At 46.1% G+C, this 25,748-nt stretch overlaps 1 protein-coding gene across 3 annotated transcripts; it reads right to left on the bottom strand.

Annotated features, from left to right (window-relative positions):
- Positions 1 to 751: 751 nt before the first annotated feature.
- On the bottom strand, positions 752 to 25,221 carry LOC146435921 (exocyst complex component 3-like protein 2). Of its 3 annotated transcripts, none has more exons than XM_085061292.1 (12): positions 24,723 to 25,221; positions 22,456 to 23,050; positions 20,684 to 20,801; positions 17,017 to 17,091; positions 14,776 to 14,876; positions 13,699 to 13,791; positions 12,217 to 12,349; positions 11,139 to 11,249; positions 9,225 to 9,380; positions 6,103 to 6,224; positions 4,437 to 4,622; positions 752 to 2,515 (listed from the first exon to the last, which is right to left on the bottom strand). In XM_085061292.1, the coding sequence occupies exons 1-11, from the start codon at positions 25,006 to 25,008 to the stop codon at positions 4,442 to 4,444; spliced, it is 1,971 nt and encodes a 656-aa protein (XP_084917418.1). In that variant the 5' UTR covers positions 25,009 to 25,221; the 3' UTR covers positions 752 to 2,515; positions 4,437 to 4,441. The 3 variants fall into 3 exon arrangements, with proteins under 3 accessions (XP_084917418.1, XP_084917420.1, XP_084917419.1); XM_085061294.1 differs by lacking the exon at positions 24,723 to 25,221 and adding an exon at positions 24,390 to 24,642; XM_085061293.1 differs by lacking the exon at positions 13,699 to 13,791.
- Positions 25,222 to 25,748: the final 527 nt, after the last annotated feature.

The raw sequence follows: 25,748 nt of genomic DNA, 5'->3' as shown, positions 1-25,748 counted from the left end.
ACAAGGTAATCCTGCAGAAGGATCCTGAGTGTTACCCTGCCTCCCAGCCCACTGCAGAGAGCAGCACAAATCCCACGAAAATGCTTTAACCCCAGGTTAGGGTGAAGGCTAGAAAGGAGAAGGCTGGATCACTTGGGAAGGCCAGGTCACACAACAGAGTGGGTTAAAATCCCTCATCCATTCCATCAAACAAGGAAAATCCGTCATCCTCATTCCCTGCAGCTTCTTTGCCCCTCCCTGATCACCTCAGAAAGTCCTAGAGAGTGACCCAGCATCCCCCTTCCACTGCCTCCCAGCCTGGGGAGCCACCAGGAGCTTCCCCACACACCATCTGCTCTCCCCAGGTGATTTGCGGGTGCCCAAGGACATCCCTCCCACACCATCTGCCTCCACACCAGGCTGCCTCTCCCCATCACCCCCCATGCCCACCCCAGCCAATGTCCCTGGGCCCTCTGGCTCTGGAAAACTTCACATGTGCCACTGGCACTAGACCTCATGGAGAAACTCAGTTTGGTCTATCCGTGACTGGATGCTTCACACATAGTGCAGAAACTTGCTGCTACAAAACCTCATTGATCTGCACACAGCAATGGCAAGCGTGGCATCCCTCGGGGCTCCCAGCTGCTGATTTCAAGCAGAGCACATCCTTGTCAAGCTGTGGATGTCAAATGGCACAGACACACATGGACATCAACATGTACGTGGCCAGAGCTGTCTGCATGCTGAGGGATTATTTTTAGCCCGACAGCGATTGACATGTCAGAGAGGGTTTTATTTATTTTCTCTGGATGGCTTGTTGCTTGAAATTCCCATTGGCAGAGGCTGACCCTGACCCTGCTGTCACAATAGGGCCTGTCATCCAGGTCTGTCATCCCTTCCCACCCTTGGAAGAAAGTGCAATTCAGCAGGAGGGGAGGGTGACTGGCCCAGCGTGGCAACATTCAGAAGGCAGGTGCCCATCCAGCCCCACAGCCCAGCCCATGGCTACCCAGCCAGCTGCAGCTTTCCTAGCTCCCCCAGCCTTCCCACATCTGGGGAAGGTCTCACTGAAGCCACAATTGACAGCTATGAGATGTGAGGAACACCAGCACTGGCCTTTGGAGCAGCCGTGCAGTCAGGAAAGGCAGGCAGGTCATGGGACACTCTCATTGCCCTTTAGTGATGTGAGGGATGAAGTGTAATGGTGCCTAGGTCTCCTGGTGCCCTGAAAGCACACAGAGGACTCACTGGAGATGGAGCAACCTGTTTCTTCCTGCTCCTCTGACACTCACCCCACTCTCAGCACTGTACCAAGAGCAAAGCTAATGACAATTACAAACCTGCTCTGGCTCCTGTCCAGCTCACAGGACCCTGTCTGCACACAGGGCGCTGGGATGGGACACCCAGATGGGGTGATGGCACAGCACTGCAGAATGTGGCAGCACCCAGCTGGGTCTGAATTTCCCAGGGTACCAGGGCATGACATGTCTGCTGCCTCACGCATTGACAAGTTATGCACAAATTTTCCCTTTTCTTGTTAAGCAGAGTCGAGGAGGAATGGCTGCTCAGAAAAGCACTGGCACATCTGAGGTAGAGTTTTTTTGTTTGTTTATGGTGTCAGAGAGGAGCAGTAATGGCCTATATTCACACAATAGCAAAGGAGGGCCTTGAACCACATCCAGCTTGGAGGCTGTGACCAGTCCATAGATAACCAGGAAGAAAAGTTAGTGTTTTCCCCTTGGAACTGCCTATTAACATCTGAAAACTAGCAGAGACCTTGCCCGGATGCTGGGACAAACGGCTCCTTTTACTGCCTGCTTCCCGTGAGGCTTTCCCCTCCCTCTCCAAGAGGAAATTTCCAGTAACTGAGGTATAAAAATTAATTCAAGACTATGCTCCAGAGCCAGCTGTAAAACTCATACAGGAAGAGCTCCCAATCCCACAGCTCACCAATGCAGACTGCCCCCAAAGCAGGTCACAGCCTTCATGAGAAAGGGAAGAGTCGGCTCTGTTTGCATCCTCCTGGTGCAGGTCAGGCTTTCAGGGGTGGACCAAGGTGCCCAGACCTGCAGGCACTGCCAGCACAAACAGCCAGGCAAGATTCCCTAACAGAGGTCCTGGATCCCTCAGGAGGTTGCAATGCTGGAAGACCATGTGGTGCAGCAGTCCCTGGTTTCATTAGAGCTTTCATAGAACAAGGGATGGAAACAGAGAAGAATTTGGTGAGGGGAAACCTTCCTCCTCCACACTAGCCACCATGCCACATCCTGGGAATAACCACCAGGACTCAGGTGAGTGGCAATCTCTAGGAAATTTTGAAGAAATGTCTTTCTACCACATCCAATTCATATTCGTCCTGGACTTTATAAACAAGATTAGGATTTGAGCCACATGGTTTTCCTGCAAAAGTGCAGGAATTGTGTCCTCCATGGCTGACAGGATTCTCCATGCATCCAGCTGCATGTGGAGTTTTCAAGGAACTGTGATTGCAGACGCTGGCACATCTGAGCAAGGCCTCATGTTTCTCACAGCAGGCCTGAGGGAAGGCAAGAAAAAAGCTGGGTAATTAAATTGCACTCGTCGGAACATGTGCAAGAGTCAAATAGCAGAAGTATCTGTCCCATGCACGCTCTTGCAAAAAGCTGTAGCAACATTTAACTGCTGAAATCCTCCAGTTCCTGGGCTAAGCAATCCATGGGCCTACAGTCATGGGCAACATTCCTGGAGCTGCCTGCCCTCTCTAGCCAAACCTTCTCACTCCTGTTCTGGAAGGACATCTGGTTCTAACATGAAACAACCAAAAGTGGTGCTTTTCCAAAGTCCTGCCACCTCCATATACAGGAAGGACAAATGTGCTCCTGGATAGGAGAAAGCAGCTGATTCCCAGAGTGCCCACAGGTCACACCCCAGAGCATAGCAGCAAAATCACAGGGCTGGGATGGAAGGACGAAGGTGGCACATCCCACAACTGATTTCACTTTTACTGGTACCCCTAAGCTCATGTGAGGCCAACAAACTGTGCTAAGCATGTGCACACTGCACTACAGACTCAGCCAGGTCTGCTGGGATTTGGGAGCCTATTTACCCAGAGGATTTCAGCAAATAGGAGATTAAGTGACTTACAATGGTTTAAAAACATGTTCCTTGATATCTTTACTAAAGCAAAGGTGATGCTATGGGTAATTTCTTTAAAGGAGGATATAAACTTGAGTGGCTGACAGCCAGTTCATTATATCAGAATCAGTTTTCATTAGGAAGGGGAAGCTTGTGTGCTTATTAATTGTTCCTCTAATTGCTTTCACTCCCTTCTACCAGGGCAGCCTGCTGCCTGCCTGTGCCTGGAGGGCCCAGGTCAGAGTCCTGCATAACTCATCCCTGATCTGTTAACATGGGTAACTATAAATAAATGGTGACACCTGAGAGTGGAGGAGGAAAGGGACTGTGCTTCTCAACCTGAGATAGTCTAGTCAGCTTATGCAACACAAGGTGACTGGTGACACTCTGTAGTTATTAACTGAGCGGGACTATTTCTGGTATCTGAGGGCTCTGACCTGGCCAACATCCAACAAAATTCTCTGGCTCTGAGCTGGAGCGGGATAAATTTGGGCTAACAAGAAGTTGTTGGTTATTTAAAGCGAAGAAAATACCTGCATGTTCTCCACTAAGAAGTATTTTAAAACCATGAGGAACTGCTTAGTTTTGAAATCTGCTGCAATTTATCCCCCAAAAAATTTAAAATGCCCTTTTGTGACTATGAAGGAGTCCCTTGGGAGACTGAAAGGCTATTGCAAATGCTCCAAATGAGCCTTGGCAATTCTTGCCAGGGGATTTAACACCTTACAGTGGCAGTCATCCCCCTGATTTTAACCCTCCTCCCTTCTGCCACCAGATGCTACTGCCAGCATGCAGTGGGCACACTTGCCTCTGGTTCTCACAGCACGGCACGGTCAGCTTAACAGGGCCAAGCCTGGTTTCATTAATGCAGCTGTCATGGAGGGGGCAGTGGTTGGGCTCACAAATCCTTCCCCTCAGCACCGGGGAAGCAGGAGGACCACTGAGAGGATCCCTTGGCTTGCCCTGCTAGGAGGCAGCAGCACTTTCCTAGGAGCCCCTGCCCATGCAGAGGGTAAGAGCTGGGAGGGAGGGAGGGGGTGTTGCAGAGAGACCTTGCTGCAGGGCCACACAGACAGGAGTGGAAGATAGGGAGGAAGAGCCCTGTCTTCTCCTTTGTCCCTGCTGTAATCTGAGTCACTCATCTAAGCATTCAGCACCCTGCACTGCCTAGAACATGATCCTCCAGGATGTGGAAGTCTGCAGGCAGAGAGAGGGAAGTAGAGCCCGGTACAGAGCAATGAGGACCTTGGGCAAGTGAAGCTACAGCTCCACCTCCCTGTAAGCAGGGGCACTTACCTGTGCAGGTACACATGTTACACACAAGCACACCCACTCACACCCACCTTTGCTAGCAGCAGAGGCAGCCACCGAGTCCATATTTTCTAGGTTTTACTTCTATATCTGCAAAAAGCAAGTTTGCTTCTGTTTCCGATTCCCTACAATTATCATGAAATGTCTTCAAGAGCGCAACTCTGTCTTCTCGTCTGAGCGAGTCTTTGATGTCCAGCACTGCACTCAGATGTTCCTTCCTTTCCAAAAGGATAAGAGGGCAGGTCAGTGAATGAGTCAAGAAAAAAAAAAGCTTGTTTCCTATCACTCAGTTTTGCTGGACCAGACCAAAGATTGGAAGGTGCATTTTGACATCCTCTGGCTGCCTAAGGGGGACACTGTATCCCAAAAGCTGTGTAGGATATGGTTGATCTGATGGGTTTTGAGCCCAGGGCACACAGCATCCCTATGAAGTATTGAAAATGTTCAGCTAAGGTTATTCCTAGAAAAAAATCTGTACCTGTCATAATAGGTTTCAGGTAACTCTACACTTGACCATTGGGAAACATTTTTTGTATATTTTCTCCCATCAAATGGAGCTAAGTCTTTTTCATGTGGAAGGTAATAGGATTTTTGTTCTACAGAGCACTGCTCCACTGAGCAGGATATCATATTGGATATCAGGCAAATGTATCCAAGCCAAACAATTTGAAACAGAGAAATCTGTTGTAATCAAGAACAGTTCATCCACTCCCACCAGGATGACCTTCTCTGAGATCTGGGTCTTCTGAGAACGTTCTATGGCCACTTCCCATACTATATATACATATATAAATAATTGGTATGCTGTATCAGATAAGCAGCTTTTTAGCTCAAAAGCATCTTCGAAAGCAGTAAAGTAAAAAAGAAGTAAGAAACCAGATGAAACATAATGTGATCTTTTTGGCTTTCTTTTTATTTTTTTTTCTTTGCCTATGGCAGTCCACAGTCTAGAGACTTCCCTTGCTGCAGGTTATAGCATGACTGTCATGTTGAATAGGCACTGAAATAATTATATATCACAAATTGTCTGCCCCACATTTGAAGATATTCACACTTTTGGCCTTCACAGCATCCTGTGACAGAGAGCTCTACACTGCAATCATGTTAAGCTGGAAAAACACAGGGACCAGCACAGCACATCAGAACAAACGATAGATGCAATAAACCACAGGCTTTGGAACAAATGCAGTTAGCTGAGATCTCTCCTTCCTAGCAAAAGCTGTGTTTTAATTCTGTTAACAGTTTTCTGTAAGAAATGCAAATGTATATTCTTGCTGAATACACCTAGAATTTTGTGAAAATAGTTATACAAGGGTTGGTGAAGTGTTGAAGCCAAAAGCCAAGTGTTTGGAAGTTGTGAAATGCCTGAGCCTGAAACCTACATTTTACACACATGTGCCTGTAAATTCTGCATTCAGGTAGTACTTTTCCATAGCATTTCTGCTTTGTTGGCAGCAATTTCATAAATCCTCCACCACTACAGAAGGACAGCTCAACTCCACCAGTTCATGTCTGGCAAAGTTATGAACCATGTTAATCAGCATCTGCAAACAAGCAGCACTAAGTACATCCAAAGGTGGCTCCTGTGCCTGGCCCAACACACTGCAAAAGTATCACAGGACTAATATTGCTGTAGGTCTTCTGGTGTCAAGTAACCATGTAAGAAAGTACAGAAGTCAAACTGATAAAAGACATTACCTGAGGTCAGGAAATTCTTTTAGAATAGGCAGAAGTGCTATTTTCATCCCCTCAGCATCAGAAGTTTGAATAAGTTCTAAAATTGGTTTTATGGGATCCTTGAGAGAACCAGCTGCAGGACCCTGGAGAGAGAAGCAATGGTGTGTTCAGGGCAAAGGAAACAGCACACGGTGTTAAGAGCTGGACTTGTGCCAGACTGGGGATCTTTCAGTGTGGGTTAGAAGCTTTGCAAGACTGTCTGTGTGTGTATGGAAGTCTGGTTTTCCCCCAGGGTAGCAGAAAAGAACCTGGGGAGTAGTCACACACTGCTTCCAGGGTGGCTGGCAACTATTTCAGCAGCACAGAATCTCCTCCTGCAAAATCTCAGAATTCCTGCAGAATCTCCTTTTGGCAAAGTTGGGAAATGTACCTCATTTTTCCCTAAATTGCCTGTCCTTTCAGGGCCATTTCACCCTGTGGGAAGTGGTTTGCTTCTAGAAGTAAGCACAGTCCTATACTTGACTGATGTGAAAACAAGCTTTGTTGGCCAAACATGCTGGAATTTCTGCTGCCCCAAAGCAAGCCCAGAGACAGAAAAACAACCTTAGGAAGAGGATGAGGGGCATAGATCCTCTCTTAGAAAAGAAAGTGGGAAACAGGGCTGGACAGTGTAAAGAACACGACTTGGTTGGTAGATGCTGCATACAATCAACTTCCTCTAATCTGGAGCACACAGGAGAAAAAAATCTCATCAAAAAACACACAGCATTTTTAGCAGAGCCGGAGAAGCAAAACACAGATGAACCACCAAGAGAGAGCTTCAGGTCTTGCTCACATTTTTCGTCAGCGCGGCAATGCAATTAAATTGCTTCCTTGAATTATTGGTGCCACCACGTCACCAGAGACTGTGTGACAAAGCAAACCTGGAGAACGGGCTGCCAAACTGGGGCAGGAGAAGCCCAGGTTCCCCTGATCTCCAGCGGGCATTAGAAACTGTAGGTCTCATTCTCCATGCGGCATCTCCGCATTGAATATAAATTAAAAATAATAATAATAATATTTGAAGACAGCCTTCCCCCTCTCCCCCTGCACTGCAGGCACATAGCATGTCTAGCTCTGCTCAGTGCACAATCTGTACTTAGCTCCTGAGGCACTGGTACTGTACAGCTTCATACTTGGCAAGATTGCTATTACAGAATGCTAATTAATTTGAAGGCGTCAGATTTAGTTAAGCACTACCTAGACAGGCAAGGTCAGAGGCAAACAGCCTGCAGTCTAAAAGGAAAAAAAAAGAGGTGTCTTGTCAGCAGTGTTTAAGTGCCTTTGACACATACTGCTCTTAGGAGAGAAGTAAGGTATTTCCTAACGTGTTTTGAGAATAGAGGAGGGGAAGGAAGAGCCCGAAGAGAGGGCAGAGCAGGGCAGGGAGCAGGTGCAGCCTGTGCAGCAACTGCACAATAAATTCAGTCTGCAGCAGAGTACATATTTCACATGCATAACTGTGTGCCTCGTGACTGAGGATCGGGTTGTCCCTTGCAAATTGCTTGTGCATTTCACCTCCAAGGCTTTCAGTGCTCTCACATCAAGTAAGAAAGTACACACACTCGGGAAACAGTGCTAACCAGGTGCAGCCCTTTTTCACCCAAGCTGAATGTAGGGTCTTAACAGATGATTAGATTACCTGTATCTCTTCTGCACTGTTCCATGCACATTACATCCAAAGCTTATGCTGAGGACAGCATTACTGGTAAACTTTAGAGTTAAGATTAGAGAATGTTCCTGCTATTTCCGGTGGCTCAATTGCTCAAAGCATTGATTCATCTGTGATTGATCACTCCAGCAGAGGTGGAAAGCTAAAAGCACTGGCAGCTTCCAGCTTTCCACCATGAAACTAATGCATTAATTATAATGGATCTGAGGGGATTCTAGAAAAGCCTACAGACGATCATTTTAATTTCATTTTATTCTTTGGACAAGGTAAGAATTGCTGACAAATGGCGTGCAAGGGACTCTTCTGTAAGAAAAGATTTTCAGTCCCTAGCACTTCAAATGACAAGTTGTGAGAATGACTCAGCATTTGTGAAATTATTAAAACCAGTATAGCCAAGGGGGTTTATATGCTCTGTCACATCTGAGTCCTGTTACCAGACTGACTTTGCAATCTCTGCTGTGCTGCTCAGCCCAGCCCTGTACGAAGCACCATGCCTGGGCACACTCCGCCTGCATCTGCTAATGAGCCATGCCAGGGACATTGCACGGCAGTGATTCTCCAACTGTACCAGCTGCAGGAGGGGACGCTGTTGCCATTGCAGTCCTTGCCCTCGGGTAATCAAGGGACTCGTGACAGCTTGGTGGCATCCGCAGATGCTGTGTGCAGCACTGCCAATTACACCAGATTATGAATTTTTAAGCTTCCAGAGCTGTTTCTGCAAATCAGAACCAGCACTTCTCCACAAGTTTTCTTCAGAGGTGTGGCTCTGCTTTTATACCCAATCCTCTGCAATGTGCCTTTACCTCCTAATGGTGTGAAGTGTTTACCCCTGCAGGAAGACTCGTTCCTCCCCACAACTGACACCAACCACAACAGCGTCAGCACAGTTTTGCCGTGAGGAAATGCCACAGCACTGGGAAATGGCTCAGACAACCATCATCCCAGATCTGAGGGGCTGGGAAGGGCCTGTGGGGAGGGAGGAGGCTGCACGGAGGGGTAGCAATGCACACCCAGTGTCCAGGGAGGAGCAGCTATACGGGGCAATCCACAGAGCAACTGAAGATGGCCAATTTGGTTCATCACTCCAGAGGCTCAAGGGAAAGCACTGCCACCCCATGCCATGTACCAGAGGCCTGATGGGGGGAGCTGGCAGCTTTGGAGCTGTCTCAGCAGCTCAGAGGAGCACGCCTCATTCTTGTGTCAGTGGCAGCAGTGTGAAACTTGCCTCCTCCAGTCACACATTTCAAAACCATGAACTAACAGCTTCTGACAGATCAGAGGGGCTGTCAGCACATCTGACTGTCATTTCTGTGGATCTTTATACCCCTGTGGTAAAAACTCTTAAGCTTTTTTGTTGCTTTCAGAGTCTTTTCCTCTGCTGGTATTGTTTTTGATGACAGAGAGCAAAATTGTAACCATATCAAAGACTTACTAAGCACTCTTTAAAGATGGTTTGCATCATCCTATGATCTTCTTCTATCTTGTTGACAATCCTCCTCCTCTCCACAGAAGATGATTTCCTGGGAGTGGACAGGAGAGCCTGCATGTATTCTGTAATAATGATGGCATTGACAGCCTTGACGAGGACCTGTTCCAGAGCAAAGACACCCAGATTAATTTTCCTGCACTGAGCAAGGACCAGACCACACCCACACCAGGGCAGACGGCTGATGTAGTGCCCATGCAGATGGCTGCCCCATTTCTTTGCTTAAGTATTAATTTAAAATATTTGACCTAACACTTGGACTACCTCCAAGCTGTATGTGGATGATATAAACCTTGATGAGCGTGGAGACATCCAACCGAAAGCAATGGGACCAGATAGCTGAGCCAGAGGTCACTGGCACTCCAGAGCTGCAGCAACACTTGGCTTGGCTAACATCACCTGGGGAGAACTTGGGCTACAGACAAAGCCAGATCCAGCCTCCCTAGAGCATCCACACTTGACACAGGACCATTGGGCACACTATTGTGGCTGGGCACAGAGAAATCACCTGGGCAACTCCCTCTGAGCTCCCACAAACTGCTGAGGAACCCCAGTGCGGAGGTCATGGAGCACCTGACAGGGACAGTGAGTGTTTCTGAGGGGAGGTGGGCTGTTGCACAGAAACCACATTTCATTAGCAATTGAAATCAGAGCAGTTTTAGGCTGCGGTCCAAAGGTACAGGAAATCCCCAGCTCTATCCAAAACAGACAAAGCAAGAGACAGAGAGCTCTGGCACAGTTTTTCACCACTGAGCTGCTGCTTGCCCCAGCACTAATGTGACATAATGTCCAGTGACAGGCTTTGAACTACAGCAGAATAGATCCTATTTTTTTCTCTTCCATCACCTTTTTTCATATTGCAAAATGTTAATTACAATCAACACTGACAAAGAGACTGCAGACATGGGAGTCCCATGCTTAGGGGGACGTGTGGCACATGTATCCGCAGCAAATCCAGCCTGCATAAAAGAGAGGGCTCCCAAGAACCAACCTCATTGCCAAAGAGATAGACTCAAGGGTGATGTGAGATCCTGGGCAAGTTGTTTAGGCTACGGTAAAGGTGAAAAAACTTGGGTACTTTGGGAGGTTATTCTTTGCCAACACTCTGCGTGAGAGACCATGCCCTTTAAGAATCTGGACTTTTCACCCCTCTGTGTACACTCTCCATCAAAGGGATAAATAAACCTTACAAATAAGGTTGAAGCACATTAGAAGCTGAGAAGATTTCCAATATCATGGTATTGGGGCAATGGCAAGATCAGAGGCAGCCCAATGTTCCCCTCTGTATTTGGGAGGTACATTCAGTTTCCACATTTCTTCATTTGTTGGTTTCTCTGCTGAAATTACAGAAAGGTCCCAGCTGTCACTATCTAACTCTGGTGGATAGAGGTACTGGACTGAGACCACTAGATATTTAAAAGCTCATTTGACAACAGACAAAACTGTAGTTTGGAATAATGTTCAAATACTGTGCCATCCAAAGGTTCAATGACTAGTTTTAGAGATTTCACAGAATCATGGAATGTTATGGGTTGGAAGGGACCTTAAAAATCATCTAGTCCCCCCTGCCAAAGGCAAGGACACCTTCCACCAGAACAGGTTGCTCAGTACCCCATATAATCTGGCCTTGAACACTTCCAGAGGTGAGACATCCACAGCTTCTCTGGGCAACTTCTTCCAGCACCTCACCATTCCCACAGCAAAGAAATTCCTCCTAAAATATAATCTAAACCTACTCTTTTGGTTTGAATCCATTACCCCCTGTCCTGTACATGCCCTTGGAAAAAATCCCTTTCCATCTTTCTCCTGAGATGATTTTCTGAGTAACATCTTGTTCTCACTTTCTTACTTATTTCTTACCTCATATATATCTGTTTTTTTCTTCCCAAAGGTCAAAAAGCTTTGCTTCAAGGATTCAAGGATGTGGTCAAAACCACTGTCACACTTTTTGAAGTGGTCCTTCAGTGTTCCCTGAGGAAAAGAAACAGACAGAGTCAAAGGGTGCACATGTAGAGACGTTGCACAAACAACAGACACAGATTATTGTGCCTCTGCTCTTTCTGCTCTTGGAAACAGACTCCTCCACAAACTGCAGCATCCTGTGCCTTTATTTCAAAGAAAAGCAAAACATGAAAGAAAGAAACAATTCCAACTCAGGAAGGATGTACTAAGTTCTTAAGCCAAAACCCGGAAGACTGAAAACCTGAGCCCTAGGTCTCCTGTTCCTCCCCAGGGTTGCCCATGCTCCCTGTCAGAAACACCCCCCGTTCCCATCTTGATGTGTGGGCCCATGGGACAGACTGGCACTGAGCTCTGGAGACAAAAACTGCACAGTGTAGCCAGAGTTTCTCTTTTTCATTTTCCTTTTGCTGCCTTCAGCGTGCCTGAAAGAGCCTTTGCAATGAGCCTGAAGATGCTCAGGGGAGCTTCCCAGGGAAATGCACAGGATCATACACTGTTAGGAGCCTGGAATTCTGTGTTGTCCAGGCACAAGGGTAAAGGGTGTCTGGGCTAATAGGCTGACACTAGGAAGTGTGAAGAGGAAACCTTGTCTCAAGCAAGTGACACATTTCTGGAAAGCCTTCTCTACATCCTGACTACCCAGCACAGCCCTGAGCTCTGTGAGTTATCACTGTCCTGGGAAGATGCCCAGCTGGTGGGAATGAATAGGTACCAGGAGAAATTCACCTTTTGGGGCCTGGGTACCCATTTGTAGCACAACAGCAAACACTACAAACAGTGAGACTGGGATCCCAAAACAGCTTCCCCTTCACAGAAAGGTGAAGCTGTCCAGATACAGATTCTGACAAGGCAGAAGAGTGTACTGGGCTTGAAGGCCAAACTATGGCTTCACCCTTTCCAAATCAGGACATGAGAAGGAAGTGTATGCAAGCCATATGGTCTCAAAATAGTCAGTGTTAAAGTGGGTCTCCCATACCTTGACTTTAGAAGTGATGGTCTGCAGAAAATACTCCATAATGTCATCTTCCATCCTGTCTAGGAATCCATTTACCTTAACATTCTGGCCAGTGCTGATACTGCAAATGTATGCTAGCTTATGCCAGACAGTTCTGTTTAAAAAAAAAAAAAAAAGAAAATTATTGATCAGATCAAATCATGCTATTCTCTCAGATCAAAACTCTTTCTACTGTAACCAACACAGCTACCTGGGTAACTGAATGAACACATGCTCAGGTCCAGGGCTGACTCAGTAACCTGTATTTGTGCACCCATCTTTTGGATGGCTCTCATGAAAACACTGCCACAAGAACACAAAAGCTCAGTGCACCCAAATGCCACTGGTACCCATCACTAGTGAGATCAGAACAGTAAAAAATTCTAGTATTTTCAAAAATGAGTAAGCATGAAGTGGCCTCGACAAAGAGAGTCTGGGTGAGCATCCTGTGTGCCTTCTACAACATACAAATACTAGACAAACAATTATCTTCCATCAGAACTGTCTTCCAGTCAGCAAATCCTGGTTAAAATTATCACCAGCTTGAAACCAGACATTTTACATTCTGGAAAACTCAGTGTACGACTTCACTCTCAGTGACGCTGTAAAGAATTACATAAAAGAGGCTCATAAGTATTCAGTCTAGGATCCAGCATCAGCAACATGCAAATAAAGCAAACAAAGCAGCTACCTAGGCTCAACACAAGGCTCTGATGTCAAGTAATCACTGAGCATATGTTGGATTTTGGCATTTTGCTGACTCCAGAGATCCCCAGATAACTTTACACAGGAAGAAGAGAAGCAACTTTGTTTTCTCCATTGCTGCAAGTGCTTCTGAAATTAGCTTGTAGGTGCAAACATCCTCCTCCACCCTTCTGTGCTTTATTGCTTTCCCTCCTTCCTAGCAACCCCAGGGAGAGCCTGGCATATTCCATGAGGTTTCATTCAGCAAAGAGCTTCAGATTGCACCCACCAAGTGCACTAGCACACACATCTCAGCATAACCTTTCCTGCTGAAAGATGATCAGGCTAGGGAAAGGAATGACATCACAACCCACAGCAGGGTTAGCTTGGATAGTGTCCCCACATGTGACACAGCACTGCTGCCTGCCTCCTGCTCAGTGCAGGAAGGGGGAGATGGCAGACTTCCAGCTATGGCCCATGGACCTGCTGGGCCTGGGAGCAGGCAAAAAGTGGCAGTACAGAGCTACCAATGCAGCAGTCAAGGCCCTGGCCACTGTCACAGCCCCCATCTAAGCCTCCCTCTTGCTGGGGCAGCTAGGGCAGCTCTGAAGGGATCTTGCTGACAGCAGCTGGCTTCCTTCATGCTTAAAGGCTGGTCTACATAGGGTTGGATGACCAGATCCAGCTGGAGGCAAGGTTGACCTCATTGCAGAGTCAGAAGGAGATCAGACCTGCAGAAAACTTGTTTTGCTCCCTTGTCATGAGGCTCTGGTTTCTAACCTGAGAAGGCAACAATTCTCCAGGATTCGTAAGCTGCTGCAGATCTGCGGGCAGCCATCAAGCTGGAGAAAGCTTCTTACTTCATCTTCATAGCTAAATTAAAACAGAAGAATTGTCTTTAGTCTGACATGCTCCATAATGCATCTGACAGAAGTAGCAAGCAGCAAAAGTGTTCTGTGATTATTTGTCTTTTCAGCATATAGTTTCAATCCTCAAGGGGGTATCCACTGCATGACAAAGACAGTCTCTGCCCCGCCCAGCTGGTGAGGAAGGAAATCACAGGAATGACAGGGAGAGCCCTTGGGCTGCCTGGGTGCCACTGCCAGGGGCCAAGAGGCAGGAGGTGGATTTGCAAAACTTCCTTCTGGGAAGAAACTTGGGCTTTGCTGATAAAGCTGCAGGACAAAGTCTTGGTGTGGATGAATAACCCCTAAAGTATATCAACAGTTTTGTCAGCCTCAGTCTCACAGACAGCTCCACAACAACTCCATTTTATAGGAATTTCCTTCCTCTGATCATGTGGGGGGCTGAGGATCTTAAATCTCCATCTGAAACACTACCTACAACCAGCAGTCCTGGCATTTTCTGCTGTGGGGGATAGACAGGGAGAGAAATACCCAAGAACAAAAAGCAGATGAAGGGAGTTGCAGGAAGTGGTGAGAGGCCAGATGAGAAGACATTCATCCTTCTATGAAAACCAAGACACAGCAGAGCTCCCCACCCTCCCACGGAGCCAGCAGAAAGCACTGTGCTGGGGAAGCACAGCTAGGGAGGAGGGGCCAGGCCTGGGCACTGGACACATGTCTGCCTCTCTTCTCGGGTGTGTTTAAGGTCTGAGTCTCTCCAGAACATCCCCGAAGGCTTTATCCTGTCCCAGCTAGTCCAGATGCACTTTGATCCCTCAGCTTTAATCCAACGGCAAACACTGAGCACACAAACAGCAGTGAAGCGCTGTCTCTCCGGTAACAGCTTGATGGGAAACAGCCATCAAGATCCAGCATCACCAGCTGCTTCATCTGGATTTCTTCTTTTGAGCATTAAGAATGTTACCAAGGAGGAAAACAGCATCCTTCCTACCTTTCCAGGAACCTCAGGCACTCCTCCAGGCACTCAGCTTCCACCTTCTCGCTCAGACTCTCGCTGACTCGCCTGGCAGTCTCTGTCTTCTCTGTTATTATCTGTGGATTTCAACGTGTGAGAGGAGAGCTGGCCAAAGCCATTTGTTCCCTATGCAGTGAACAGGAATACATCCCATTGCTCACCCTGCAGCAAATCCCTCTGTCCTCTAAGCAACAACTTCTGGTTCAGTTTTGAGAGCCCTTGTGGAAATAAATGTATTTTTCATCAGCCTGATTGTAATGCCTGACCCTACACCTTTGCTGTGTTTGCTTTTGTTGTGGTCAGCAGGCCTGTGCTTGGGGAAAAGCCTGTCCCTGCAGATGTTCTCAGTTGGCCGTGTCCAGCCAGGCAGCTCAGCTCATATATGGACCTGCCATCTGCAGGAGCACCTGTGCTTTTACCTGCCTCACACTCTCAGATAAATTTGGGTGCAGCCACTAAAAAGAAGGCTAGACAAATCTGTGTGCCCTGCACCCCTGCCAGGGTCTCTACATGGGATGTCTGGAGAGGGCAGGTGTCACCTTTCCAGCCACCACCACTCACACCTGACACAGCACTGTGTGTTAAACCCTACAGCACATGTCCTGCCCCATTGACCCCAGCTGGGTGGCCCAGGTGTTTGCAGGAGGTGAGCTGTGCCAGACAGCTCAAAATTCACCCCATATTGGGCAGGCTTGAGCAGGTGGCAACTTAATGCTGCCCATTATTTGCTCTGTGGAAACAAAAGCTTGCAAGGGGAGGAGAGCCAGATGGATAAAAGGAGACAGATGGACCCATATGCTGTGCTCTCCCAGTGCTCCTCAGCCAGAGACAAAGGGTGACTCACATCATGAATGGATTTTTCCACTGCTCACAACAGATGTAAAAGCTCACCCAAAGGGACAGGATAAAATATGCCACCCCAAAGTTTCAGAAAACCACAGCTGATGAATTTTCATGACACCTTGTTCATTTTCTATCTGAAGTTTAAGTGTCAGCCTAAGAAAATTGAGGAGGTGGTAATTTCATAAGGCTTTCTTATTAATCCAGGCTCTTCCATCACCCACCCCAGAGCATTCAAACCAGTCAGTTGCATACACAACAGAGTGAAACCACTCATGCTGAAGCATGGCCAGATGTTACAGATATGAGGATAAACTACAGGATTCATCCAGGCTTTGTCCTAGTTCCTGTTAGAAAACTTTCCGCTATGAGCCAGGAGTAGGAAAGAAAAACAGCTTGGTAGCTAAAAGCCACCCTAGCACAGGTACATCACTGCTCCATTGCTCCAGCAAGGACAGGGCAAGGCAAGGAGGAAACAGTCCCTGTTGTAAGTTCTGCATTTGATGCCTGGGTTTGAGACAGGCAAAAAAAGCCAGTGCTTGCCAGCTAAAGCTGTATCCTCACATGGAAGTCCAGCTGCTGTTGATCTGCAATGTTTTCAATGCCTGAGGTTGTGTACCATCCCAAAGGACCATGGAGCTACTTCCCTCTCTCATGACCTGAAACTGGACTGCTGTTGGGGTGGTGGAAGCAGAGAAGAGAGATGCAGTCATGACAGCCCACAATCTGCCCCTGATCTCTAGCATCACTTGAGCCCACATGTAAACTCCAGGATTTATTTTAATCCTTCTGCAGGTCTTGATCCAAACACCCTCTGCCCACGGTATATGCTGCTCATCAATCAGCAGGGTGTGCTCCTGCAATGGCCTTGGAGCACTCGCCTTTGCTGTGCTCTGCAGAATCCCCTCACACTGCCTGACCCACCAGGGCAGCAGTCTCAGCAGGGACAAGCAGGGAGCAGCCTGCCTGCATTTTGCACTGCCAGACATGGGGCCCTGCCACGGTTGGGCAGCTCTCCCTGCTTTCATAAAAGTGCTCTGCAGAACACACACAGAGCAGGCTGGGTAACAAGATACCACGGCTTCCAAAAGGTTACATGAAGATCCAGGTGCATGGATGAAAATGCAGCTTCAGCTTGAATCAGCTCAGGCTCTTCCTTAGTTTAGTAAGGGTTTTTTTTCTTTATGTATGCCCGAGATAAAAACAGGTTTGGGAGCAAACAGACACAGCTTAAGGACGGCAGCCAACTTGCAGGCTTTCAACACATTCAGTTTAGCCTGAGACATTCAAAACTGGGTCTTGCCAAATACCCACATACTTGTGTGCAAAAACAAGACTGCCCCAAGTGTGGGAGCTTTTCAGTTCCCCCCAGTTTACCTTAATGACTGCAGCATCTGCACAAGGTGGTTTCCCAATATCAAAGGCTTCTTTCAGCGCTTTCCCTACTTCCTTCTAAATGATAAAAGAAAATAAAAAAGTACAGTTAAGATACAACAGCATTCATAATGAGTTGGGTTTCCCAGACTCTCATTATGCATTTGGACTAGATGAATTTCTACCTCTATTTTTTTGGCTGTCTCATTTAACCCAAAGCCTGGCTATTTTCCAGCTGACCTAATAACATTGTTCTGTTTTGTTCTACATTGTTTGTTTGAGTTTAAATGATTTGCAGCTTTCTTTCATCCCAGTGTCAGCTTGGGTTATCTACAGTCTTCCCTAGTTAGCTTAGCTCAAATGAAGGCGCCCACACAGCAAAACAATGCTTAGACACATCTCCATGCTGCCAGCTACTGTAGCTGAGATTTTCCACCCTTCCTCTCTCCAACCAGCACCCTCAGAAACCAGCCAGCACTAATTAAAAGCATTCCCTTGCTTGAGCCAGGGACTTCTGAGTGCAAAGAGGAGCTGGGTTAGTGTTTAGAGCTACTGTCATGGTGAGATGGGCCCCATGAGGCTGCACGATGGGAAATTTCCCAAGACTTGGCTGGCTTATGCTAGTTTGAATGGCTATAAAAACAAAACTAACACTGCAGAGAAATGGCTTGTTGCTTAAAACATGATCTGACCTTTATAGAAGCTTTAAACTCAAAAGCCTGGCTTGCTTATTTATTCTTTCATTTCTGAATCTTCCTCCAAGGAATGTAAAGTCTGATCTCCCATTTTTGTCTTTGTTCTTTTCTGGCTGATGAATTAGGAAATTTGTGGCTGTCAACTGAAGAATTTCATCAAAAGTATATTCAAAACAACTGCTTTCCCATATTCACTGAAAAGTGTTAATCGAAGACAAATAAGCAGTTGTAAACAACCAAGAAAAATTCCTTTCCTCACAAGTGCCATCACCTGACTGTGAGCAAATGTGTGAACATGATGTGCTGAGATAACACATCCCAGCTGAGCTGCACAAACACTTCAAGCCTGCCCCCCACAATGGGACAAAGCATGGCTTAGTGAGGAACTGCAAGGCAATTAATAACTTACTGAGCCACGGGACTTAGTTGTTTTGGATCAGATTATGTGTCTGAATTAGAAAGAGCTTGCTTGTCTGTAGCTTTTGTAGTGATAGCAGCACCTCAGGCACCAAAGCTCCAACATGGAGAAGACCTAAACTTCTGCTGTAATAAACAGGCCCAGTTTCCTTCTTGTTCCTGCCTGCCTGACCAAAATGTTGCAAGGCTTCAAATCTGTGGATGGTCAGTACACCTGTGCTGACTGCAGCACATGAACTTCTCAGTCCTCCTTTTGTCCATTTGAAAAAAATAGAGGAGTGGTGGGGAGAAGACATACACCCAAGTGATCCTTTGCAGGTCAGTGTAAATGAGTATGAGAATGAGCCTTGGCATCATGCTGGAAGGTTTGCCTTGCACTCATGTCAAATTCTCCAGTACAGCAAAGGCAGACGTGACAGACTGACAACGCAATCAATGGCATCATTATTTTCAGTTCACCAACTTTGCAACCTCAAAGACACAAAGCCCTCTTGCCTCAGATGTGTCCAAACTGGGGGAATGCTGCCTGCATGCAGAGCTGACCAAGTTCCCCTCACTGGAGTTTGGAAGTGGTTTTGAATCCCACGTGGTATCTGGGTTCTCAGCACCTTTAGATATGGTCACAGTTCTCACCACTCATTTATGTTTAAGTGGTTTTAGTTTGCACAGATATCAGGCTTCCACTCCCAGTGATAAGCCAGGTATTCATAAGCAAAGCAGACCATGCTTATTCTGATCAGGATCTTCTCATTCTGAAAAATTTATTCATCCACTGAAGTGGCAAAACACACACCATGTGATTTAGTCACAATTATATATGACAATTGTTCAGAGATAACAACAGGATATTTGCTCAATAGCAACTTCCTGTATATTAGCATAATGAAGGACTGGATTACTCTAGAACCAGAAAGAGAGGGATAAAGCTGGATTTATAAACTGTGCCACTGAGCTGAAGAGACATCCATAATTTTTCCATATGGAGTCAGCTTATGTCCATTAAGCTCATTAGCTTGAATCTGGAGCTGGTCCCAAGCTGGCCAGGTTTGAAGCGAGCTGGGGCAGTGCTGTGCTACACTGTCCAGCACTTCCAGCTCTGTTCTCTCTGTACAATGCAGCACCACATAGACTTGTGATGCTTCAGAGCCCAAAGTGGCATGAAAACTCAGGGCAGCATGGAACAAGAGCTCATGACCACTGCCAGATTTAGGTGAGCCTCAATACACATAGTGTATCAGGGAAGTAGAAAGTCCATGGTTAAGCAAAAGCATTCTTCAGCTATTACATTAGAGGGAACAAAAAAAAAAATTAAATTTCCCATCACTGTTAGTCAGCATCTTTGAGGCCTTGTCAATGACTCAGTGACATGCTCTAGGATAACCTCAGTGGCACTACCCTGAGTTAAGTCACTTCCTTCATTGAAACAAGTGCTAAAAAAAGAGCTTAAGAACACGTGGCCTTCCCTAGGGTAATGATTAGAAACAGCCCATAAAGATACTTAAACACTGAAGCCAGTAGGCTTTAAGCATATTGTCACCAGCTGGCACTTCTACTCCCATTTTTGTGACTACCTTCAGGGAATAGGTCTTGAGGAAAATCTCTGACATTTAGAATACTTTCCCTGGGATGATTCAGCAGTTTGCCATGGAATTTCCCCTCCTCTGCTCCGCAGGGGCTAGTGGAAATGGAAAGCAAGAGAGCTGAGTGTGGTAACTCCTGCTGTTGCATTTCAGCTTTAGCTAAATATAAAAGGCCCTGCTGAGTTTTCCAAATAACATGGTTTCCTCTGGAACTCCCCACTGCTACAACACATCTTCCCTGCTTCATTTGTATTCCACATGTCTCAACAGAATTCTCCAAAGGAGGAGCTTTGCTGAGAAAAGAAAGAGATGCTGCAGCCCCAGGGCTGGGGTCACCTGTGGGATCACAAGGCAGCATTCTCTGGGGAGGGCTGCTGGGTGGGCACCAGCTGCACATTTTTTTGTGCTGAGCTCTGGAAATAATCTTTGCTCTAACCTCAGCAGTGGGAGTCCAGCAGGCTGGAGAGAACTGGGAGGGATCCACACACAAACAGACTTAGTAGCCTCAATATCCTGCACATCTGAGGCAAAGGGGCCGTAAGAAAACCCCAACTGCTGCACACAATGGGATCATTAACAGATGGAGAGAAGATGAACAACATCTTGAAATGGCTCTCAGAAAGGAAGTGGGTTTCACCCAAAGTCTCCCTTTCCTCCAGATAAATGGGCTCCTGAGCAGAGCAGATTGCAGGTCTCTGAATATGCAACAATGGGATGAAGAGAGATTTGCAAATGTCCCGGCATTTCCTTGCTAAGGAGCAAGGGCAGGACAACATCCCTTTGGCTGCAGAAAATCATGGATCTTCACACCTGGGCTCTGCAATGAAACTTGGTCAAGATGGAGACCTTGGAGCTCACACTTGCCTGAGCAGATCTGGCTCAGCTGATAAGGGAACAGCTAATTTAACAAGGGAACCCCTGAAATTAAAACCATGGGAGTAAAACAGGCAGATTGGGGTAAAACTCCTGAGTTCTTACCCGTGTGATCTCAAGTAACTTTTCCTCAGTCTTCAAAATAATCCACACGAGGCACTGTGCACCAAGGGAAAGGCTGTGCTGGGGGATGTGCTCGGGTCTCACACACACCTGGCTGCCACTGTGTACAGAAACAAGAGCTCAGTCAGAGGGGCAGCTTCCCACAGGTCCACAGCATCACCTGCCTGGCACCCCCTGCTTGGCACCACAGCCTCACACTAAGCAAACATGGTGCCCTGCAAGAACCCAGCAGTGTTTGCCATGCTTGGGCAGCCACAGCACAGTAGATGATCTTTACAATGGCCTTTTGCCAGCTATTCTTTTGTGCTGTTTCTTTTCCTTCTTCCTACATTTGCTGCCCAACATAAGATTTTTGCTTGTTGTTTCCCTCTCCCCTTCCCTCACTGCTGCTGCTGAATTCCTCCTTAGGCTTGGGGAAGGTCTCCCAAGCACACTTGCTTGCATGAATGCACAATTTTGCAAGCGTCACAAATTCTCTCTGAATGGAATAAAAAGCAGCTATATACCAAGACAACTGCATCTATGCATGAGCTTTCACAGAAGTTGTAACTGTATTTAGAGAGGAAGAATCAAATGCTGAAGTCTGGCATCTCTGCTCTTCTCATTTCCATTTTCTTCACTACCTTCTGACTAATACAGTCACTGGTCTTACTTGTTTGGGCTTTTTTTTTCCTTGAAGGAACTCAGCATTTATATAATACAGTTTTTACTATATTTGACTTTTCTTTATGTATTTAAATTATATCATTTTTCACCTCCAATTTTATTAAAGTTTTCAATATTTCATCAATTCATTACACCAAAGTTTTACCATTTTAAAAGCATCAATAAAAGGGATGCCTCCTGACCATATCTCCCATATGCCTGATGATGGCCAGTGTGTACTCACCACATTGCTTCCCTCCTTCATCCACCTGATGAACTGCTTATGAGCTAATCAAGGCTTTATCAGTGTAATTAATACAAGGAACAGAGAAGCTGTAGGCTTGGATGAAAGCAATCAAATAATCCAAAAGGACTGAGAACTATTAGAGCATAAGTAGATTGGAGCTGCCAAATAGCAATTAAACCATGGATGCAGAGAATCAAATGCCACATCCATCATAAAAAAAGAAATCACAAGAAAGTTTCAGGCTTTGATGACACCCACAGGCTTTGAATTCACATTGGGTTAAAGGGTCCCAGATGTGTCACTCTTCAGATCATGGGGAAAGCTATATCTTTTCCCCCAAAGCTGGGCAGGAATTTAATGATCTGTTAGATGTTTTTCCTGTGATCTGAACACTAATGAATGAAATACATAAACATCTGGGAAAACTACAAGCCAGATAAAGCAGTGTGAGAACCAAAGGCAGAACAAGAAAAGTCCATAGAGCACCATGCTGACATAAAGGCCAAGGAAAATTACTCTGGGTCATTGGAATATTATGGACCTTGCTAAAAAAAGCTTGATGTGAGGAAAGAAATTGTTTACTACAGCAGAAAGCTGTGCATGTCCAACAGGAGCCCAGCAGAGAAATACATGCCCACCTCAGGCAAACCCCTGAGCCCAATATTAAGGATTAAGAAAGAGGGAGTACTGCAGTGAAAAAAAGGCTCTGATTCTGAGAGCACAGAATGTAAAAGAGTCAGTGGGCAAACCTAAACTCAGCAAGAGTCCTGACCATCACTGTGGTACCAGGAAGCAGGGGCTGTTCTCAGAAAAGAAAAACTGAGATATAGAAAAAATGTAGGGAAAAGTCCCTCAGACATACCTTTTGTACATTTTAATGCTCCATTCATATATTAAAAGATATTGGCTGAAGCCGAAACAGTTACTGTCAGTAAGTGTGGCAAGGTGAGAACACAAAGAAGCATGACAGCAGCGGGCATAGGTGACAAGCAGTCCTGCTTCCTTGAAGACATCACTTCTGTGCTCCAGCCTGGGGAGAAATGTCGTTTCCAGATGACTCAGGTGCTGTTTTAGTGCAGTGTCATCTGTGTTAGCAGAGGAATCAAACAGGGGAATCTGGGCTGTCATGTACTGCATTAGTTTTTCCTCCAGATCTTTTCTCCAGAAGTTTGGACTCCAGGAGGAAACAGACTCTGTCTCTAGGCTGTTGCCAAGCCACTCTGCTTCCTTCTGCTTCTCCCACTTCAGTGATTCCCCCACTGACTGCAATGGCTCCAGGAACATCCTATCATTTCCACTGAGTGCTTCTCTCACTACAGTCCACATTCGTTCAGCCAGCAGCACATAAAGTGATTCAGACTTCCCCACACCAACATTTCCAGAATGTTCCAGATTATAAATTCGATCACAAGCTTCCAGAAATTTTCCTTGTTCAATGAATCTGCAGATGGTTTCTTCTGCAACAGAAAAAGGACACAACTTGCTGTTTGTTCACTTGTCTATAGGACCCATCACTTTAATATCCAAGTTATGAAGTTTATATGTATCCCAAAGTTCCTCAAGATCTACTCAAGATCAGCCCACTTAAGGTCTAGCACTAGCATCTCTCAGTTTTCTCAGGGCAAGCAATTCTTTGTTTCTAAATTTCTTTAAGCCTTTCTCCTCATGTCTAACCAAGCCTGCAGATTAGTCTGCAGCTTTCTATCATCATTCCAGAGACCTCCTCATGTGAGCAATGAAGGTTAATTAATTACAATCTTTCCTTAAGAAATGTACCTTCTGTCCAGAAGAAAAGCCTTAAAGAAAGGACATCTTCTGAGCAAGCTAACAGTTGAAAGTAAAGCCTAGAAGAAATTCTCTGCCTCCTCTACAGAAACCCTGGCAGGACCAAAGGGCTGCAAGCTCCCTTGGAAGGTTCCTCCCAGCTGCTCACAGCCTGGCATGGCTATGCAGAGGGGGTCAGATCTGCCAGCAAGCCCTTGCCTTGGGCTGAGGCTGCTCAGTGCAGTCCAGGGCCCTCTCTTTGTCAGGCTCTTTCAACTAGGCCAAATGACTCCCTGTGCTATTTTACACAAAGTTGAAAATCAGAAGGCAGGGTACTTGTCTCGGCAATGGGGATTCACATAACACCCTATGACTTCCCCATCTGCAAGAAGCTGTGGTAATTGAGCCACTGCCTTAATCACCAGACACCCTGTCAATGCAGTTACAAAATCTTTACATTTCAGAAGTGGGAAGGAGAAATTTTTCTGTGCTGCTTGTTTCTAGAGTATCTTACCTAGCACATCCAGCCAACCAGGAAGCGTTAAATGTATTCTCAAAACAGCTGCACAGAGCTGCAGGGTTTTTTAATGTGTTTTACAGATTACAAAATTGAGTAACAAAGGGTTAAGATTTGTCCAAAGGTACCTGGAGCAGAGCCCAGAGGACAAATCAAACTTGATGAGAATGCAGGGAAAGTTAAGTAAAGCCAGAAGCAGTGGGACTTAAATAATTCAGGATACAACTTTGGGTGTAGAGGGAAGAATGAAAAATATGAGCTTCCATTATGTTTTGCCTAAATCCTTCCTAAAACCTTTTCTCCATGAAAACATCTCATATGTGTAGTAAGAATTAAACCAAACAGGACTGGAGGGAGGAACATGACATGGAATGGAGAAGGGTTGATGCAAGAATCTTCAGCAAAGCAATTGGCAAATTATTCAGGAGGGGCCTACAAGGTGCACCCGTCCTGCCTTAATACATGCAACACTTAGGAAATGTTTAATTGGCACAACCAGCCCGTGTACAACCCACCTCTCCCTCCCATCTGTGGAGGAAGAGCACAGCCACACCAATGGGGTGTTAGTCACACGTACATCGTCTTTCTCACAAGACACATCAGGAGTCTTTGCAGGGATAAAAATAAGAACAGTAAAGAGAAACGTTTGTGAGGCAAATGGAAAGTGAAATACAGAGCTATCCAGAGTAGCAAGTGTACAGTTCAGAAGGGATGAGAATCCAGGTGAAAGCTGGGGAGGAGGAGAGTGGAAAGCACCTGATCCAGAAGCTAATGGAAAACAAGGGCCTGCAGGGCTGGGAGGGGCAGAGAAGATCCAGGCCTGGACCCAGAGATAACTTCAAGGTTACCTGCAGGCGTCCCTCTCTCCACTCCCTTCCTACTGGTTGACATCTTCAGTAAATTCCCTGCCACATCCTCACCACCAGCCTTCTCCACCGTCTCCTTCCCACCAACCACAGTCTTCAGCAATTTGCCTGCCAAGGTTTTCAATTTCCCTTTCCTCTTCTCTTCCTGCTTCTTTCTCTCCTCATGTGTGGCCTTGGGCAGTATTCTTGCATTTTCCCCAGCCATTTTCTCCCCCTTCTTGTTGCCTCCTCCCACAAAGGCTGCCCAGGAATGCTTTGTTTTCCTCATGATCCAAGCAGTTTCAGGTGCTTTCTGTCCAACTCAGAATACTATCAGAAGAAAACATGAGAAACACTTCTATGCAAAGTAATCCTAGTGTCCGTTTCCCAGAGAAGTTCTCTCTTCTTCTGATCTATTTCATCTTCTGTGCAGCTACAGGCTTCAGCTGCCTTTGAAAAAGTCTAACCTGGTTCCTGACCGTGCCAAGTGAGGACAGTTTTATAGGCTTCCAGCCCTCTTACGTAATCCTTCTCTCTTCTGGGAAAATAATGTCAAAAACTTCATACATAATCTAACCACAACCACTGGGGGAAAACCAGGGGGATTTTTGGTGTTTTCTAAATGATTATAACATCCCTGAACTGCAAGTTATCTAAATGACAATCCTATCAGTTTAATGGAGTTGATTACTAATAGTTTCTATGAAGCATACATCCTTTTCCACCCACTCCACGTGCTCAGGCTGCACCTGAGTTATTCTTTGGCAGAGAGATCACATTTGGGTTTGAGGCCAAGTTTTTCCCATCTCCCAGCAGGCCTAGTGCTAGCCACCAGGGATGTAAAGGCCCAGAGAATGGGTGTCAGTTTCTGTGTTTTAGTAATGCCATTCAGAGGAGATAAGAGTGATCTCAGCCTTTTGGAATGTACAATATTCCAGCAACTATGTGCACTGTTATATATTGTTTAAAATTTATATACACACACATGGATATAAATGGCATAACATTGCAGCATTGCCATTGTATATT

This window comes from Lichenostomus cassidix, chromosome 5 (genome assembly GCF_008360975.1).
Source record: "Lichenostomus cassidix isolate B80296 chromosome 5, HeHo_3.0, whole genome shotgun sequence".
Taxonomy (NCBI): domain Eukaryota; kingdom Metazoa; phylum Chordata; class Aves; order Passeriformes; family Meliphagidae; genus Lichenostomus; species Lichenostomus cassidix.
Note: the sequence above shows the minus strand (reverse complement) of the source record. Positions and strands in the feature narration are given on the sequence as shown.

Coding starts and splice junctions, on each gene's coding strand:
- LOC146435921 (XM_085061292.1), bottom strand. CDS start 25,008: ATGAGGAAAACAAAGCATTCCTGGGCAGCCTTTGTGGGAGGAGGCAAC. Junction 20,802..22,455: donor AGCATTAAAATGTACAAAAG/GTATGTCTGAGG, acceptor TTCTGTACACAG/TGGCAGCCAGGTGTGTGTGA. Junction 9,381..11,138: donor AAAAAACAGATATATATGAG/GTAAGAAATAAG, acceptor GCTCTGGAACAG/GTCCTCGTCAAGGCTGTCAA.